The sequence below is a fragment of the Anastrepha ludens genome, chromosome 3, assembly GCF_028408465.1.
Source record: "Anastrepha ludens isolate Willacy chromosome 3, idAnaLude1.1, whole genome shotgun sequence".
In the NCBI taxonomy this organism is placed as follows: domain Eukaryota; kingdom Metazoa; phylum Arthropoda; class Insecta; order Diptera; family Tephritidae; genus Anastrepha; species Anastrepha ludens.
Window position 1 is genome coordinate 127,082,842 of NC_071499.1, and position 16,463 is coordinate 127,099,304.

Here is a 16,463-nt window from a genome sequence, read left to right on the forward strand (position 1 = left end):
GGTGAACTTTAATAATATCAAGTATTAAATTAAGTACTAAAATGCACTATCAAAACTTTTATATGTGGATCATAAGTAGTTTGAGGTACTTTCTGTGAATCAATTCTGCTGAGAAGTCAAAGCGACACTGTGTCTTAGCATAGGAGAACAAAGAAGAGGAAGCAGTGTGTGGAAGGAGACGTGAATAAGAAGTGGAGGAAATTATTTCATAGAGCCCAGCCCCAGCTAAAAAATAGTGATTTTAACAAAAATATGTAAGTAAATTAACAAAAAATAGTGAAATTTTAAAATCTCAAGGTGTACTTGTTATGTGGACGTTGAAATTGTGTTAATTTTTGATAAAATTCGTATGAAAATTTGCAAAACAAAAATGGAATGGAAAGAGAAAATTCTTAAGAGTGAAAAGTGACTGTGCTGTGTATGACACAGGGTGCAGAACAGCGATGACGATGACTGCGTACGAGCAAACGAATGATATTTGGCAGTGACGTTAGCGGCGGAAGAACGGCGAGCGCAACTGCGAAGCAGTGCAATCTCGAAGGAATGCGATAAAAAGCAAAAAAAATTGCAACAACCACACGCACTCACGCGTGTCACATTATCGCCAAGTGTGACCAATTCTGAACCGCATCCAATGAGATACGACACGAAATAAACCCAAGAGGGCGTCAAAAACCCACAACAAGCTATATTGTATATGCGTCTACTTATGTCACAATACAAAAAAATTAATATTTTTCCTGTTTGTTGCATTTTATTTTTGTTTGTTTGTTAATTACTTTCACGTTTTTGAAACTTAAAAAAGTTCTGTGCTAAATTCCACAAAACTAGTTTTGGAGTACATCAAAATATATGCAAACGATAAAAAAGAAACAAATTGCACCAAGCAGCAGTGCAGTCGACTTTGCCGTCGGCGTCGCACATTGTCACCGACGCCAATGTAGTTCCCTTTATGTTATTAGATGTCGCGTAGGAAGTTGAGGGAGAAAGGGAAATAAAGTACAATAAATATATGTAAGTACATTCATGTGGCAGATAGTCAGCATAGAAGAAAACGAAAACTACTGGCTATGGGAGTTTTCGCTTATCAAAATTCGATGTTGCTTGAGTCATAGTTCTCCAAAAGATACGGACTACAGCGCTGCTTAAAAGTAAACGCACACTCACGATGCACTACATACTACGTGCATGGATGTAAATTGGCTGTTGACTGACAGAACAGTTCGTGTATTTATATTTAAATTTTTTTTATGGAACAGTAGACAAATACGATTGTGTGATCATAAGCATAGAGGCTAGTGTACCACTGCTTGCAATAAACAGGAATTAATGATTAACTGACGAATGAATGGGTAGACGGTTAATACACACTCACCCGCTAACACTGGTGTCACAAGGCAGTGTTCACTTATGTGAGTGTATAAAAAATTCTTCGCATAAATTATTACAAGCATTTAGGCAAAGAAGAAGGGCGAGGGAAGCTAAAAGAAAGAAAGACAGGCATATATTTCCGCGGGTTGCTATTCTTATTTCTGGCGTAGAAATTGATGATCAATAGCATTTTGCATTCGTTTGTCCAGCCGCTTTTTTACAGTCTTTTTTTTAAATTGTGTTATATTCAAGGCGACCACATGTTTTACCACAAAGTAAGCATTCAAAATCTTATTAATGCTTGTCATACGAATGCGCAAGGATGTCTCAATCTCACGGTATGGGACGTGCACATGGTCACTCAATCATTTCCTGTGCTGCATCGGTGTTTCCTGGAACAATAACTGATTTTGGACGACCTTCCCGGAATTGATCGGTGACCGAATAGCGACCACGAAAAAATTCATCTCACTAAATTTTAATCGCCGTGTAATGATTATAGTTCGTCAATGCTTTCTTAGCTTGTTAATCTACGTCGAAGTTTGTTTAAAAATGTACCGACGAAAATGTTCACGGTTTAATTCCATTTTTGCCGAGATGAATTTTTAAAGCCACTAAGCAACACTAATAGGGCTCATAGACCAAGACGTTCCGACTCCATTTATAGTGAAATATTGACAAACATCAAATGGCGCCTGACAACATCATAAGTATCCAAGGCCCGAAAATATAAATAGCAACCCTCGTATGCACACTATGTACATATTCGACATAAATTAATGTATTTATACACTCTTAACGCTGGACGGCGAACAGTGGAATGAAGCAAATGGCAATTGGTAGTGCGGTGTTCAACAACGTTATCTTCAATTAAGTTTGCCTGATGTTAATTCGAATTGACTGACACTGATACCTACCTACTTTTTATATTTTCTAATGCTACGTAATTGGCTGCGGACTTAGCGAAGGGAAGAAACACAACGTTAAATATTTGTAATGAAAGATGAGCCATAAAGAAACTTACGTTTTTTTCAATTGGGTAAGCTTATTTGATCAAAGTCAAATATGTATCCAAAGATGTTCGTAACAAACAAAAAAACAGTTCATTTCCTTTTTATATCGCATCACGACACATAGTAAAGCAATCGTAAATTGCGTCTAGATGCAACCTTATACCTAGAACGGCATTAGCATTAGCTATTATTTGCGATCAGTGCCGGCCTAAACCAAAGTTGGCCGTTCCCACGACAGTCGGTTATACGTAAAAGGAAAAACTTAATTTCCGGATCAATATCCGGCCAAGGACTATCATTTCAGCAGCATTTCCCAACCAATCATTTAAAATGATTATGCATGTACAACAACAACAACCAAAGTGGACACTTCGACAACGTCGGCCATGAAATTCAGTTCGAAGATGTTCATTATAGCGATAGAGAGATTTGTGAGTAATATTTTTTACTTAATGCGAAGTACCGTTAAACCGACGAAAATATGGGAGCCGAGATTAGTCTCAAAATTAAAGTAGTATCTCTGGGCAGAGTTCGTAGTAAGCGAAATTAAGTATCCAGTTCTCATCTTAGATGCTAAACTTCTATTGAAAAAATACAACGAGGCAACCAAGTCCACGTCAAACAATTCCGCGGGCTGCAGCTTGATAGCAAGAGATCTAATCTACTCTATTAATTTGCAACCCTCAGCGTTTGCAGGCATTAAGGGCTAAATGTTCACATGTTGGACGGCAGCGATAAAGTTAATTCTCAAGCTAAATCCGCTATATAGCTAGGAAAGGATTTAGACCTGTCTTTAGGCTGTCGTTCCCACGGCAGTCGGTTCTACGTTACCGGAACGACCCGGATTTATATCCGGCCAAGGATTGTCACTCCGGCAGCATTAACCGTGCATGTAGAGGGAATGTTTATGTTGCTTAAACAACAACCTCTTCTAAAGATAACGCAACAAGCGTGTAGCCTCCGCCGCACTTCCCAGAAATAAACGGTTCAACCTTGAAGAAGGAGGGATCTGAAGAGGCTTGACAACTGGTTGAAATTCATGAACGCGTTAAATGTAGAGAAGTCTGCCACCTCTTACGTCGTGTGGTTGAATTCTAAACCTTTTCCAAATGTAGTTCAGAAAAACTCAACTCAACTGAAATTCAATTGAGCTTTTCGGAAAAACATTTGCGATTTTATGAAATACAGTTGGAAAAGGTGTAGTGTTCCGTTGCGCCCTCATCTAATTCACTGTAGTTTTGTGTTCAGGTTAAACTCCTACTTATCCAGAATTGACCCCGACATACCAAACACATGTCCGGCATGTGAAGGTACCCCGCACGACACTAACCACCTCTTCACATGCCCCCTTAATCAGACTCATCTAACCCCCCTCTCCCTCTGGACCCAACCCGTCGAAACAGCAAGTTTCCTGGGCCTACCCCTAGATGAGCTAGACGAAGACGACAGATGATATACCTACATTGACAGGGCTAACTATGCTGTTAAAACAACAACAACATGAACCCCCTGAACCTCATCACCGGAGAAAGTAAGTGGCGCGCTGTCGTTCGTCAGTTTGTGCAGCCTTCTGGTAACACGACGTTTGGTTCTGTCGCCCGGAGGATGCAGTGTAAACAGCCGGCTAAAATAGCTCGCGCATCTCTTCGGGTCCGACGAAGTACAACCGTTGAAGGTGATAGCCACCTTGTCGTTGTGTTTCGTCGGGTTCGACAAGGACCTAACGGTGGACCAGAGCTTACTCACTCCGGAGGTGAGGTTACAAGTCTTCAGGTGCTCAACCCATTTAGTCCGCTTATGTTGATTTACCAGTTGCCGGATCTCCAAATTGAGATCCCTTATGCGGGGATCCCCGGGATCGGCCTGGCGTAGGTGGTCACGCTCGTTTGCTAAACTGGCTGCTTCTGCTGGGAAGTGGGGACGGATGTCCTTATAACATCCAGCTGGGATGAAGCGAGCCGCAGCAGCTGTGAGCACCTTGCGGAATGCGCGTTCGCCGACGCGCACATCAGTGGGGATGGGAAGAGCGGCGAAGGTGTCCTCGGTGAATTCCGTGAAGCCGGCCCAATTAGCTTTTATAAAGTTAAAATAGGACCGGTGATTCGCGGAAACGAAATCGGCAGGTCTCTCGATCGAGACGATAATGGGCAAGTGGTCTGATGCAAGCGATAGCATAGGTCGCCACGTTATGCTATTTATCAGACCCGCGCTAGCTATTGTTAGGTCAGGCGAGCTGCTACAATTGCCCACTACCCTGGTGGGGGCGTCGTCGTTCACTGTGCTGAATGTCGAGTCGTCTATCTGCTCTGCCAATTGCTGTCCCCTACGATCATTTGGCAGGCTTGAATGCCAAAGATCGTGATGCGCATTGAAGTCACCTACAACCAATCGGTTTTCACCTCTGATGAGCGCACCTATATCAGGGTGATATCCTGCCGGGCAGCAGGTGACAGGGGGTATGTATATATTAAAAATTTCGAGCTCGGAATCGCCTGACCGGACAGCTATGCCTTGACATTCTAAGGTGCTGTCCCTGGGGTCGATTCCTTCATCGATAAGACGATACTGCACAGTGTGGTGGACTATAAACGCTAGGCCACCACCGTTGTCTCGCTCGCGATCGTGTCTGTGCACGTTATAGCCATCCCTGGTGATCAGAGATGACCTAGCGTGCAACTTTGTTTCTTGGACCGCAGCTATCTTGATACTGTGCCGGTTCATAAAGTCGACTATCTCGTCGACCTTACTCGTAAGTCCGTTGCAGTTAAACTGGAGAAGCTTGAAGCTTCTCGGTGAGGTCAGTGTAATCCGGGGGGTGAGGGACGCGTGGGGTTGTCTACGTTGGACCTGCTGTGCAATCCACTGTGGTTGTTGCGGCCTGATGGTGGTGGGCGGCCGCTCCTCCGGGGGAGGTAGTGGGTGCAGAGCTCTGCAGCAGGGGGCAACGTAGGCAGTTGTCCACTCACGGGTGGTGCGCAGGCCGGAACATCTCCGAAAATGGCACCAGCCATTGCAGGAATTGCACTGGACTGATACCAGATTCCGAGGTATTACGGTCTGACACACGGAACAGACTGTACGGGGGACCAGGAGCTGCTGGTTTGTCCCCGCACTGGGGTTGGAGCAGGAAGGGATAGGAGGGGTTAAAGGGGAGTTGTGTTGCTCCGATAGGCTCCTCACCGTGGAGGTGTGGGTTGTGGTGGCGGTTGGTAGTGCCGGCCTATCAGGGGGTGTGGTAGCCGTGGAGGCATCAGACGCCTGTTGGCGGGAGCAACACGTGGCCACATACCGTGTGGACCACTCCCTGTGCGACTTAAGGCCTGAGCAGGTCTTAAGGTGGCTCCACCCGTTGCACTTATTGCACCTAACCGAGGTGGAGTTCGGGTGGAGCCGTTGATGGCAGACGCAGCAGTAGAATACCTCTGGCCCAGGGTTGGATTCGACACCAGCCCTGAGGAGAAGTATTTGGAGCAGGTTAGCTGCGGGAGTTTGCTCCTGTGACGTAAGGGGTGGGGTGATGTACAATACACTAGACAGGGCTAGTGTACTGGGGCGGCAGCCCTTGGTCGGGAATAAAAACCCGAGTCATTCCGGTAACGTAGAACCGGCTGCCATGGGAATGCTTGTTTTGTGTCGCTGTCAAATATTAAAAATAAAAAAAAACTTAGACAATAGGGATTTGATACGAAAAGAAATTGAAAAATTAGAAAATTACCTTACTTTGGTTTTGGCCGTTTTTTACATACAATTCTATAGAAAACGTTTTTCTTGCAGACCCATATTAGGCGAAAGCGGCGCTTAAACGCAAACAGACATATAAACAACTATGCAGACCATTAAGTGCGTTGTAGTCGGTGATGGTGCCGTGGGTAAGACTTGTCTACTGATCTCTTACACGACCAATAAATTCCCGTCGGAGTATGTGCCCACCGTATTCGATAATTATGCCGTGACTGTGATGATCGGCGGCGAACCCTACACTCTGGGCCTTTTCGATACAGCCGGTCAGGAGGATTATGATCGTCTACGTCCGCTGTCCTACCCACAAACAGACGTCTTTCTCGTGTGCTTCTCAGTGGTCAGTCCCAGTTCATTTGAGAACGTGAAAGAGAAGGTAAGTGGCTGAATAAAACAATAAATATAGTAGCATAAAACTAATGTGTATGTATGAACTAAGTGGGTACCAGAAATCACGCACCATTGTCAGAAGACGCCTTTCCTTTTGGTTGGCACACAAATCGATTTACGTGACGAGAGCAGCACTTTGGAGAAATTGGCCAAAAATAAACAAAAGCCCATAACCATGGAACAGGGTGAAAAACTAGCCAAGGAATTGAAAGCGGTTAAATATGTGGAATGCTCCGCTTTAACACAGGTTAGTTGCATTTTGAAATATTTGAAAGTGAAATATTTCATTAAGTTTTATTATACAGAAAGGTTTGAAGAATGTTTTCGATGAGGCCATCTTAGCAGCGTTGGAGCCACCAGAACCATCCAAGAAAAGGAAGTGCAAATTCTTATAATTTTATGTATTTATATACTATAAATGGCATTAAATAGCAAGAAAATCCACAATAACAACAAAATAAGCTTGCAGCCGCGTATGATTTCTTTCTATGCCCAGAAAATCAAACTAAATTTGTAAAAGTTTGTCGAGTCGAGTCAACACTTGATTGAAGTGTGTAAACAGTAATGTAGTGTGGTGGTAATGGCGAAAAGTAAAAAAATACAATAACAAAAAATGTATGGTTAGCGTCGATAGAGTTGAATTGTGTTAGGAAGGAAAGGGGTTGTCTATAATGTAAAATGAACACATGGAAATAAACATACACACAAATAGCAATAAATAGCGTTTCTTCTAAAAAAACAACAATAATAATTATTGAAGTATGGCATTGTATAATTCAGGCGTTCGTATTGCAATTTTTCTAATACATCTTTATACGATGAAATAAAAATTATCAAATACAAAATTATGTATGTATACGCTATAAATGCAAAAGTAAATACAATGAATTAATTAGAGCAAAAACAAAAACAAAAAACAGCAAAGTAATAATACAAATATGCAAGTTACTGCAACTCTTCAATTTAAATTTGATATTTCAAAGCAAGGAGGACGCGATTGACAAACACACACACAAACATAAGCGTTAAAAAATATAAAATAAAATTAAAAGTAACCACAAAAAATACTTACAATAAAAATTAAACAAAAAATGATTGTAGTTCGGCATTACAAAATGAACTAATGATGCATTTTTAATATTTTTATATACATACATTATCAATTTTTACATTACTTTAGTTATAGACATTATAAATATTGATTTCAGATATTAAAATAAAAATTGTAACAAAAACAATAAAATTACATCTTAAAACTGAAGCATTTTTTTTTAGTGTAGGCTACGTAAAAGTAGCCTCATGTGAGGTGAGTATTTAAACTAAGATTAAAACTACCGTTCACTCGTTTAAACTTAGTTTAGCTGAAAATCAGGGTAAACGCGCACTTAATATACGAATAAACACCTCCCCTGAATGTGGATTGCGGTTTTTCTGCCACCAATCATTGAGTGAGTTATAAATATAAATTTTATTGCATCACTTGCACACCAGCCCGCGCCCGCCATTTGGATGCTTGCACCCATTTGCATTTGATTTTCGCTTGTGCTACTGCGTCCAACATGCACTCGCCTAATTTTGCTTTTCCACGTATGTGTACGGCATCATAATCCCAACGCAAGCAGCTGGGATTTTCCGCTATTTGCTCTACGGCATTCCATGCAATCATAACACCATTGTCCGAACAATACTTTTTCGATGGCCGGTACGTTTTAAAGTCGTAATGTTCAGCTAAATGTGCGAGATCATTAAAAATGTAGTCATTATTAGCCACACCACCTGATACAACTAATGAACGCGGCCCTTCTCCAAACCACGATAAGGTGTATTCGAGTGCGCGCTGCGTGCGATTCATTAAATGGCGGCTTACTGCCGCCAGCAGGCCAGAGCAGAAGTCGTGGTAGTTACGAATGATGCCGTCTGGTGGAGTGCCTGCTAGGAAATGGCAAGCTGTTAATTGACATTCCAAATTTGTCAGGCGGCCTAAGTGTATCTCACTTGAAACGACCGCCCAACATGAAATAAATGTAACCATTTTTAACTCTCACCTTCTCGACCCTCCGCAGAGCGTATATTACGAAATGAATTATTTTTAATACCTGCAAAACTGAAGTTGCAGTTGCGTTCGCGAGCAAGCGGCAGAGGAAATTCGAAGGCAGCTGGATTCTGCGCACTTTTTGCTGCATCCTCCACCGCTTGACCACCATTCCAATGTTGATACTTAGGCAAGAGATGCAAACGTAGTCGGCGTGCTATTTTATCGAAGGCTTCACCGGGTGCGTCGTCGATCGATTCGCCGAGTAGAGCGAATTGTATAGCACTGCGCACATAAACCAATTGACTGTGACCGCCGCTGATGAGGAGGCATAAAAAGGGATATGGTATATTTTGCTCCATGCGCGCCTGCAAAGCATGTGCTTCCATATGATGCACTGGCACCAGTGGCTTGTTATATTTGCGTGCGATATGTTTAGCGAAGCGCGTCCCAACAAGCAAGCTTAATGGAAGTCCTGTATATGAAAAATTATATTAGTTTTAGAAAGCCATAAGAGGTTGATTGCTGCTAACCTGGCCTTGTTGTTACGCCAATGGCATCCAACTGACTGGGTGACATTTTCGCTTCTTTCATGCAGCGCTCAAAAATTTCAACGATCTTTGCGCGATGCAAGTCCTGGGCGCGAGGGGGAATGATACCACCGTATCTTCGACGAATTCGAGGATTTGGATATTAATATTAATTTTACGAGTTTATCGGTAGGCGATATATGTAGCTGATTTTTACTCATCAGATACTTACCTTGTATGGAATTTCTGCTGTGAGTTCAAGACATTACCGAGGACATCGCCCTGCTCGTTGACCAGCGCAATGCCTGTATCATCACATGAAGTCTCGATACCAAGCACATTTAAGTGACGAATTGTTGCCAAGTTATATGCACAATTTTTCAGAAGTCCTGACATTCGTGCCGAGCACGTAAACATTTTATTGCTTTTATGCAACATAAAAAATAAACTCCGGTCTGTTGACACCTCTATAGTTAGTGCTGTCAACTTTTGGATTTCAAAACACACCAAAACTACTGAAAAAGCCATTCACACACTACAAGCACTAATTTTTTGTTTTAATTTTTAGTAAATTTTATTTCGTATTAATTAAAGTAAAAAATGTCGTGAGCATACTGCAGGCTAAGCTTGAAAAGTTGTTCTTATTATCCATGAAAATATGATTAGCTCTTAACATTAAGACATGTGACCAACCAAATATGTCTAAACTTCAAAATCCAACATCGAATTTCATCTACATGTGTATAGTAAAAAAAATAAATTTTTTTTTTATTCCATATTTAGTTTTGTCGTACATATTAATTATGCTATTTCTAAGTCTATCGCAAAGCTTGCTTATGTTGTCATTATTGTATTCGGCCTGTGTCGTTTGATATTGGAGTATGCTTTTTCATTTGGAGGCCTAATCACAAAATTTATATTAGTCGTTTCAAATATGTATGGAAAGTGTTTATCTGGTTTGCGTTGCGCTCCTTACATTCGTTAGAATCTTTGGCTACCTTTATTTCTTGATATCGGGCGAGGTGCGTCTTAGTACGATTTAACTTGAACTTGACTCGGGTAAAATCAGTGCTGGCGTAGCTTCAAATATTACTAGGTATTGCATATCAGTGAGAAATGATTGCAGATTAAATTTAAGTTAAAAAAAAAATTAAAAAGAGGCACTAGTCCATTTTTTTTAGCATTTCTTCTTTTGTGCAAGGTAATCATTTACTCTCTGGCTTCAAACAAAATCATAGTCGCTTGACAGCAATGGTTAAAATACTGGACGATATTAGAATTAGTTTTGACAATGTGACTTGACACTTGTTGTGTTCGAAGCTTAAACACTATTTCGCCTTTGTTTGTTAACAGTAATAGTAGCCCCGCCAGTGTCGGGTATATCACCTGTCATCTTCGTCTAGCTAATCTAGGGGTAGGCCCAGGAAACATGCTGTTTCGATTAGATGACCCATCTCCGAGAGGGATAGGGGTGTTAGATGAATCGGTTTTAGGGGGCATGTGAAAAGGTGGTTAGTGTCGTGCGGGGTGCCTTCACATGCCGGACATATTTTTGGTATGTTGGGGGGGTCGATTCTGGATAGGTAGGAGTTTAACCTGCTACAATATCCAGAACGTAATTGTGCCAGTGTTACACGAGTCTCACGAGGAAGCTGGAGCTCTTCATCTGCTGTAGGTGGTGGTTGGACTCCGATTACGGCATTCACAGGACGGGAGCTTAAGAAGATGGTGACGGTCTCCCGGTGAATGTCGTTTATTGACTGTCTAAATACTGTCAGGTCCAGTAGATTGCGGTCAGTTTTGTCCTGGATTTCGTCAGCGTAGTCTAAGAGATGTCTCCTGACGTGCCTGGGAGGCGGCTAAGGCTCAAGCAGGTGTCTGCAGGGGTGAAACTTGCGGTAACATCCCAGCAGGAACTGCTTTCTGAGCAATTTGTTATGCTCCATTACTGAGAGTTTTTGTGCCTCGTTGTGTAGGTGTTGAACCGGGGACATCAGGAGGCAACCCGTCGCTGTCCGAATGGCAGTATTTTGGCATGTCTGAAGCTTTGTCCACTGCGTGTCACTAGTTTCAGGCGACCACACAGGCGCTGCATAGTTTAGAACCGGCCGACCAATTACCTTAAATGTCGATAGCAACAGTTCTTTGGCTTTGCCACAAGTGCTGCCGGCAAGCGATTTGAGGACCTTGTTGCGGTTTTGGACTTTAGTGGCAATTGCGGTTGTGTGTGCTGAGAAGGAGAGCAAACTGTCAAATGTTACACCCAAAATTTTGGGGTTGTTTACTAACGGTATTGGTGTGGCATCGACTTTTACCTTAAAGAACAGTTTGACCTCGTTTGTCCTGGTGGTGAAGAGGGTCGCCGTGGATTTAGTGGGGGAAAGTTGTAGATTCCTCGCAGTGAAAAAGCGAGAAAGGTCGGTGAGGTAGTTGTTCACTTTGAAACACAGGCCATCGATGTCATTGCCCGACGCCATTATCGTACAGTCGTCAGCGTATGAGACCAGGGAAACTCTCGCTGGTGGTTGGGGGAGCTTCGAGATATAGAAGTTGAACAGCAAGGGAGAAAGGACACCACCCTGCGGTACACCTTGCTTTATCTTCCTTTGCTTTGATGTTTGATCTCGAAAAGTCACTGACGAGTGACGACCGCTCAGATAGTTTGCGGACCACCTCTTCAGCCCTGGCGGGAGTGTCGACTGATAAATATCATCTAGTAGCGTGGAAGGCCTGACTGTGTCGAAAGCCTTCTTCAGGTCCAACGCTACTAGGACAGTCCACTCGCAGGGGCGGTTTTGGTTAAGCCCGCGGTTTATTGGGGCGTTTATGGCGGTGAGTGCGGTGGTGGTGCTATGCACTCGTCGGAAGCCGTGCTGATGTGGGGCTGGGGCCAGGTGTTTCGTGAAGAGTGGGAGTAGGAGGGATTCAAGTGTCTTCACTACTGGGGAAAGGAGAGTTATCGGTCGATAAGATTCCCCTTGGTTGGCGGGTTTCCCAGGTTTCAGTAGTGGGACCACTCTCCCTGCTTTCCACTTGTCAAGGATGATGAGAGTGGCCAGGGACAGATTGAAGACCCTTGTGAGAAATCCTACTCCCAAAGGTCCCAGGGGCTTCAGCATCAGCGCGTTTAGTCCGTCAGGGCTAATGGCTTTGGATGCTTTCGATTTGTTGATGGCCCCCTGAGCCTCATCACCGGAGAAAGTAAGTGGCGCACTGTCGTTCGTCAGTTTGTGCAGCCTTCTGGTAGCACGACGTTTGGATCTGCCGCCCGGAGGATGCGAAGAGCGGCGCAGGTGTCCTCAGTAAATTCCGTCAATCCGGCCCAATTCGCTTTTTTAAAGTTAAAGTAGGGCCGGTGGTTCGCAGAAACAAAGTCGGCAGGTCTCTCAATCGAGACGATAATGGGCAAGTGGTCTGATGTAAGCGATAGCATAGGTCGCCACGTTATGCTATTTATCAGACCCGCGCTAGCTATTGTTAGGTCAGGCAAGCTGCTGCAATTGCCCACTACCCTGGTGGGGGCTTCGTCGTTCACAGTGCTGAATGTCGAATCGTCTATTTGCTCGGCCAATTGCTGTCTCCTACGATCATTTGGCAGGCTTTTCGCCTCTGATGAGCGCACCTATATCAGGGTGATATCCTGCCGGGCAACAGGTGACAGGGGATATATAAATGTAAAACTTCGAGCTCGGAAACGCCTGTCCGGACAGCTATGTCTTGACATTCTAGGGTGCTGTCCCTGCGGTCGATTCCTTCGTCAATGAGACGATACTGCACTGTGTGGTGGACTATAAACGCTAGACCACCACCATTGTCTCGCTCGTGATCATGTCTGTGCACGTTATAGCCATCCCTGGTGATCAGAGAGGACCTAGCGTGCAGCTTGGTTTCCTGGACCGCAGCTATCTTGATACTGTGCCGGCTCATGAAGTGAACTATCTCGTCGACCTTGCTCGTGAGTCCGTTACAGTTAAATTGAAGAAGCTTGAAGCTTCTGGATGATGTCGTTGTAACTCGGGGAGTGAGGGACGCATGGGGTTGCCTACGTTGGGCCTGCTGTGCAATCCGCTGTTGTTGTTGCGGCCTGATGATTGTGGGCGGCCGCGCCATGGGTGGCGGTTGCGGGTGCAGGGCTCTACAGCAGCGGGCAACGTAGCCAGTTGTCCACTCACGGGTGGTGCGCAGGTCGGAACATCTCCGAAAATGGCTCCAGCCATTGCAAGAATTGCACTTGACTGATGCCAGATTCCGAGGTATTACGGCCTGACACACGGAACAGACTGTGCGGGGGACCAGGAGCTGTTGCTCTGATAGGCTCCTTACCGTAGAGGTATTGGTTGTGATGGCGGTTGGTAGTGCAGGCCTATCAGGGGGGTAGTAGCCGTAGAGGCACTAGGCGCCTGCTAGTGGGAGCAACACGAGGCCACATACTGTGTGGTCCACTCCCTATGTGTCTTAAGGCCTGAACAGGACTTAAGATGGATCCACCCGTTGCACTTGTTGCACCTAACCGAGGTGGAGTTCGGGTGGAGCCGTTTATGGCAGACGCAGCAATAGAGTACTTCTGGCCCAGGGTTGGATTCAACTCCAGCCCTGAGGAGAAGTATTTGGAGCAAGGTTGCTGCGAGGAGTTGCTCCTGTGACGTAAGGGGTGGGGTGATATACTGTTTACTAAACAAGGCTAGTTTACTGGGCCGGCAGCCCTTGGTCGGGAAAAACCCGAGTCATTTCGGTAACGTAGAACCGGCTGCCATGGGAACGTACTACTTCGCCTTCAAAGACAATGCTAACAGATTTAACTACAAGGCACAAGCCTATGATTACTTTAAAAGTGTTTCGTTAGATGGAATTAGGGCATTAAATTTTTCTCTTGATTATCTAACAGATACTTTTTTCAAAATCTATCTTTTATTTTCCTACTTCAAATCCTTATCTTACTATTTTGTTAAGTATATTTATATTGAATTGATTTGTTAATGAACAGGTACAAAAGTTTAGATTAAGGAACTTTCATATTAAAATTATTCTAGTTGTATTATAATGTTCAAGTGCTATTAAAATACCTAAGTACTACAAATATAAATAAAATGGAAATGATATGAAAAATAAAATGTACTGCTTAAAGCAGAGGTTGGCAACTATGTCTATGGTATGCAAAAATTCAGCTAAACAAAAAAAACCGCTAAACAGCTGATAAATAATATACAAACATCAACTGTGAGTAGTGCCAATAAAAAATACATTTCTTTAAGGCTCAACTATATATATTTTTTTTATTCATTTTTTTTTACAATCAGTTTAGAATGCAATCATTTTACTTGGAAAAGTAAATGTTCAATTTGGCAAAGGCCCACTTTGACAGGTTTTTGAATTATAATATTATAAAATAAAGCTTAGTGCTCGTAGTAGATGCGATAATAGACCGTTTTTGAGCGCCATAAACTGAAACTGTTATCGAATCTTAGCAGGTATACGCCTTCGCCTGGATATGTATGAGACCCAACATAAACCTCATTGAAGCAATCCCGACGATAGACGGGGACTATTATGGACACAGGTGGTTTGATTACGCTATTCTGCGCTAGAGCCTCGCGCTCATTGCTTAGTGAACCAGATTCCAGGTCCTCGTTAGTTGATAGCAAATCCTCTTCAGTTAACTCTTCATCCTCCTCGTCGCTTTCAGTGCCTTGTACAGTAACTTCATTTGTTGTCGGCTTACTCCACTCAAAGAATACTCCAAAGCCGACATCATAGTTGTCTGTAGCGAATTCCCAGAATATACATTTGCCAATTGCGATCGTGGGCACTCGAATCTACAAAATATTGGGAGTTTTAACCAAGAACAATTAAATCTTAAAGCACAAATTTTACCGTTAGAACATCCCCTTGAGCTACGGTTATAACACCATCTCCTTCGCCTGCGGACACTTCGGCTTTAAATACATCAATATCTGGCCGTGTCCACATTCTGGCAGGCTCTATTATCAAGCAATCATCTTGACTAATATCATCTTGCTGTTGCTCCTCGCCGTTGAAGTGCTGCAAGGCTTGTTCTAATTCATTGACATTACCTGCAACATCTGCTGCTTCGTTTGGTATTACCTGCTGAGTACTTCTATCTCCGGACTCGACGCTGTTGTTATTTCGCATCATTGTTTGGTTTTTATTATGCATGTGCAATTGTTGCATATACTGATGGTAGTGTTCCTCTTGTAGCTGTCGTATGAGTACACCTTGCTGTTCGGGATTACCAGGAAACTGCTTCTCAGCATAACTCTGCCAATAATATAAAACGACATATTTATCTAAATCTATATTTTTATCTATTTTCTTACCTTAAATTGCTGGTAAGTTTGTTTATTTAAAGCATCCTGTAGTTGACGCCGCTGCATTTCTTCTTTATAGCCTTCTTCTAGTAATTCTTTTTGCATATGCTCCCTTTTTTCCTTTTCCAACTTTTCTTCTTCCATGCGACGTAACTCTGCTTTTAGGTTCTCATCCCGATTTTGCTTAACAGCCTCCACATATGGACGAAAAGCTGTGCACATAGTATCCAATAAATCTATGAAGCCTTCCATTGCTTGTTCCCTGCTAATAGCGCCCAAAAGCTGCCAATGCAAACGTCGGTCACGGCCAATAACGTCAAGAACACCCAATTCGGGGGCGTGACTGGCATCAAAGGGGCCCATTGTAGCTTGCTGCTTAAACGCAATTAATTTTAAATTGTCCTCATATGAAAGGTGTATTGCCTTGCCAGAATTTTCTACAATAAACGAAATAAAGGTATGACCAGCTGTTCAAAAGGACATTTAGTCCCACCATACTCTCACAGCAGTGATGGCTGTGTTTGTGGGTCTTCAGAGCAAGTAAACTTACGTTTATAGAAACTCAACGCCAATCGATACAGTTCCATCAATGGGAATCCCCATTTCTCTAACGCAGAGATTTGTTGATTACTGTCCATATTATACCACTAATGTTTTTTTTGGCTGTTATAATTATGCTGACATTGTAATATGTGTAGGAAATTATAATTTAGATTGCAGTGTATACAAAACTAATCCAAATAGTGGGTGAGAAATAAAACAAGTGTCAAATACATATGAGTAGGAGTATTCACAATGCTAAACTCACAGTCCTAGACGCAAAGAGTGGTTTTAAAAACTATTTAACACTTTTCCTATTATTTTTAAATACAAATTAAACTCATTATTTAATACTTAAACGTCGTATTGCCTTCTTAGTATACAAATTCATATTAAATACGTCTATTATTTGCAAATGCCTGCAGACCAGACAGCTCTGACAGATATCGGTATGTGAACACGGCAGCCCTTGCTCAGGTGCTGTTCGCTCTGAGCTGTCCATACATTCGCCATTCATTCTCAG

General features: G+C 43.0%; 3 protein-coding genes across 4 annotated transcripts; 1 reads left to right on the forward strand and 2 right to left on the reverse strand.

Moving 5' to 3' along the window:
• Positions 1 to 144: 144 nt before the first annotated feature.
• On the forward strand, positions 145 to 7,650 carry LOC128859133 (cdc42 homolog). The gene is made up of 4 exons (XM_054095884.1): positions 145 to 254; positions 6,159 to 6,498; positions 6,562 to 6,759; positions 6,818 to 7,650. Exons 2-4 carry the CDS (start codon positions 6,211 to 6,213, stop codon positions 6,905 to 6,907), a joined length of 576 nt encoding a protein of 191 aa, XP_053951859.1. The 5' UTR covers positions 145 to 254; positions 6,159 to 6,210; the 3' UTR covers positions 6,908 to 7,650.
• A 92-nt stretch (positions 7,651 to 7,742) lies between these two features.
• LOC128859131 (probable tRNA N6-adenosine threonylcarbamoyltransferase, mitochondrial) lies at positions 7,743 to 9,796 on the reverse strand. Of its 2 annotated transcripts, none has more exons than XM_054095881.1 (4): positions 9,307 to 9,796; positions 9,078 to 9,211; positions 8,558 to 9,019; positions 7,743 to 8,444 (listed from the first exon to the last, which is right to left on the reverse strand). In XM_054095881.1, the coding sequence occupies exons 1-4, from the start codon at positions 9,600 to 9,602 to the stop codon at positions 7,981 to 7,983; spliced, it is 1,356 nt and encodes a 451-aa protein (XP_053951856.1). In that variant the 5' UTR covers positions 9,603 to 9,796; the 3' UTR covers positions 7,743 to 7,980. The 2 variants fall into 2 exon arrangements, with proteins under 2 accessions (XP_053951856.1, XP_053951857.1); XM_054095882.1 differs by having other exon boundaries at positions 7,746 to 8,441; positions 9,307 to 9,794.
• Positions 9,797 to 14,309: 4,513 nt separating this feature from the next.
• On the reverse strand, positions 14,310 to 16,375 carry LOC128859132 (Golgi resident protein GCP60). The gene is made up of 5 exons (XM_054095883.1): positions 16,209 to 16,375; positions 15,951 to 16,131; positions 15,410 to 15,837; positions 14,946 to 15,350; positions 14,310 to 14,887 (listed from the first exon to the last, which is right to left on the reverse strand). The coding sequence occupies exons 2-5, from the start codon at positions 16,036 to 16,038 to the stop codon at positions 14,468 to 14,470; spliced, it is 1,341 nt and encodes a 446-aa protein (XP_053951858.1). The 5' UTR covers positions 16,039 to 16,131; positions 16,209 to 16,375; the 3' UTR covers positions 14,310 to 14,467.
• Positions 16,376 to 16,463: the final 88 nt, after the last annotated feature.

Coding starts and splice junctions, on each gene's coding strand:
- LOC128859132 (XM_054095883.1), bottom strand. CDS start 16,038: ATGGACAGTAATCAACAAATCTCTGCGTTAGAGAAATGGGGATTCCCA. Junction 15,838..15,950: donor GGCGTTGAGTTTCTATAAAC/GTAAGTTTACTT, acceptor CGTTTATTGTAG/AAAATTCTGGCAAGGCAATA. Junction 14,888..14,945: donor CTCAAGGGGATGTTCTAACG/GTAAAATTTGTG, acceptor AATATTTTGTAG/ATTCGAGTGCCCACGATCGC.
- LOC128859131 (XM_054095881.1), bottom strand. CDS start 9,602: ATGGCTTTTTCAGTAGTTTTGGTGTGTTTTGAAATCCAAAAGTTGACA. Junction 9,020..9,077: donor TGGCGTAACAACAAGGCCAG/GTTAGCAGCAAT, acceptor TTTCATATACAG/GACTTCCATTAAGCTTGCTT. Junction 8,445..8,557: donor CTCTGCGGAGGGTCGAGAAG/GTGAGAGTTAAA, acceptor GCCATTTCCTAG/CAGGCACTCCACCAGACGGC.
- LOC128859133 (XM_054095884.1), top strand. CDS start 6,211: ATGCAGACCATTAAGTGCGTTGTAGTCGGTGATGGTGCCGTGGGTAAG. Junction 6,499..6,561: donor TTGAGAACGTGAAAGAGAAG/GTAAGTGGCTGA, acceptor GTATGAACTAAG/TGGGTACCAGAAATCACGCA. Junction 6,760..6,817: donor AATGCTCCGCTTTAACACAG/GTTAGTTGCATT, acceptor TTTATTATACAG/AAAGGTTTGAAGAATGTTTT.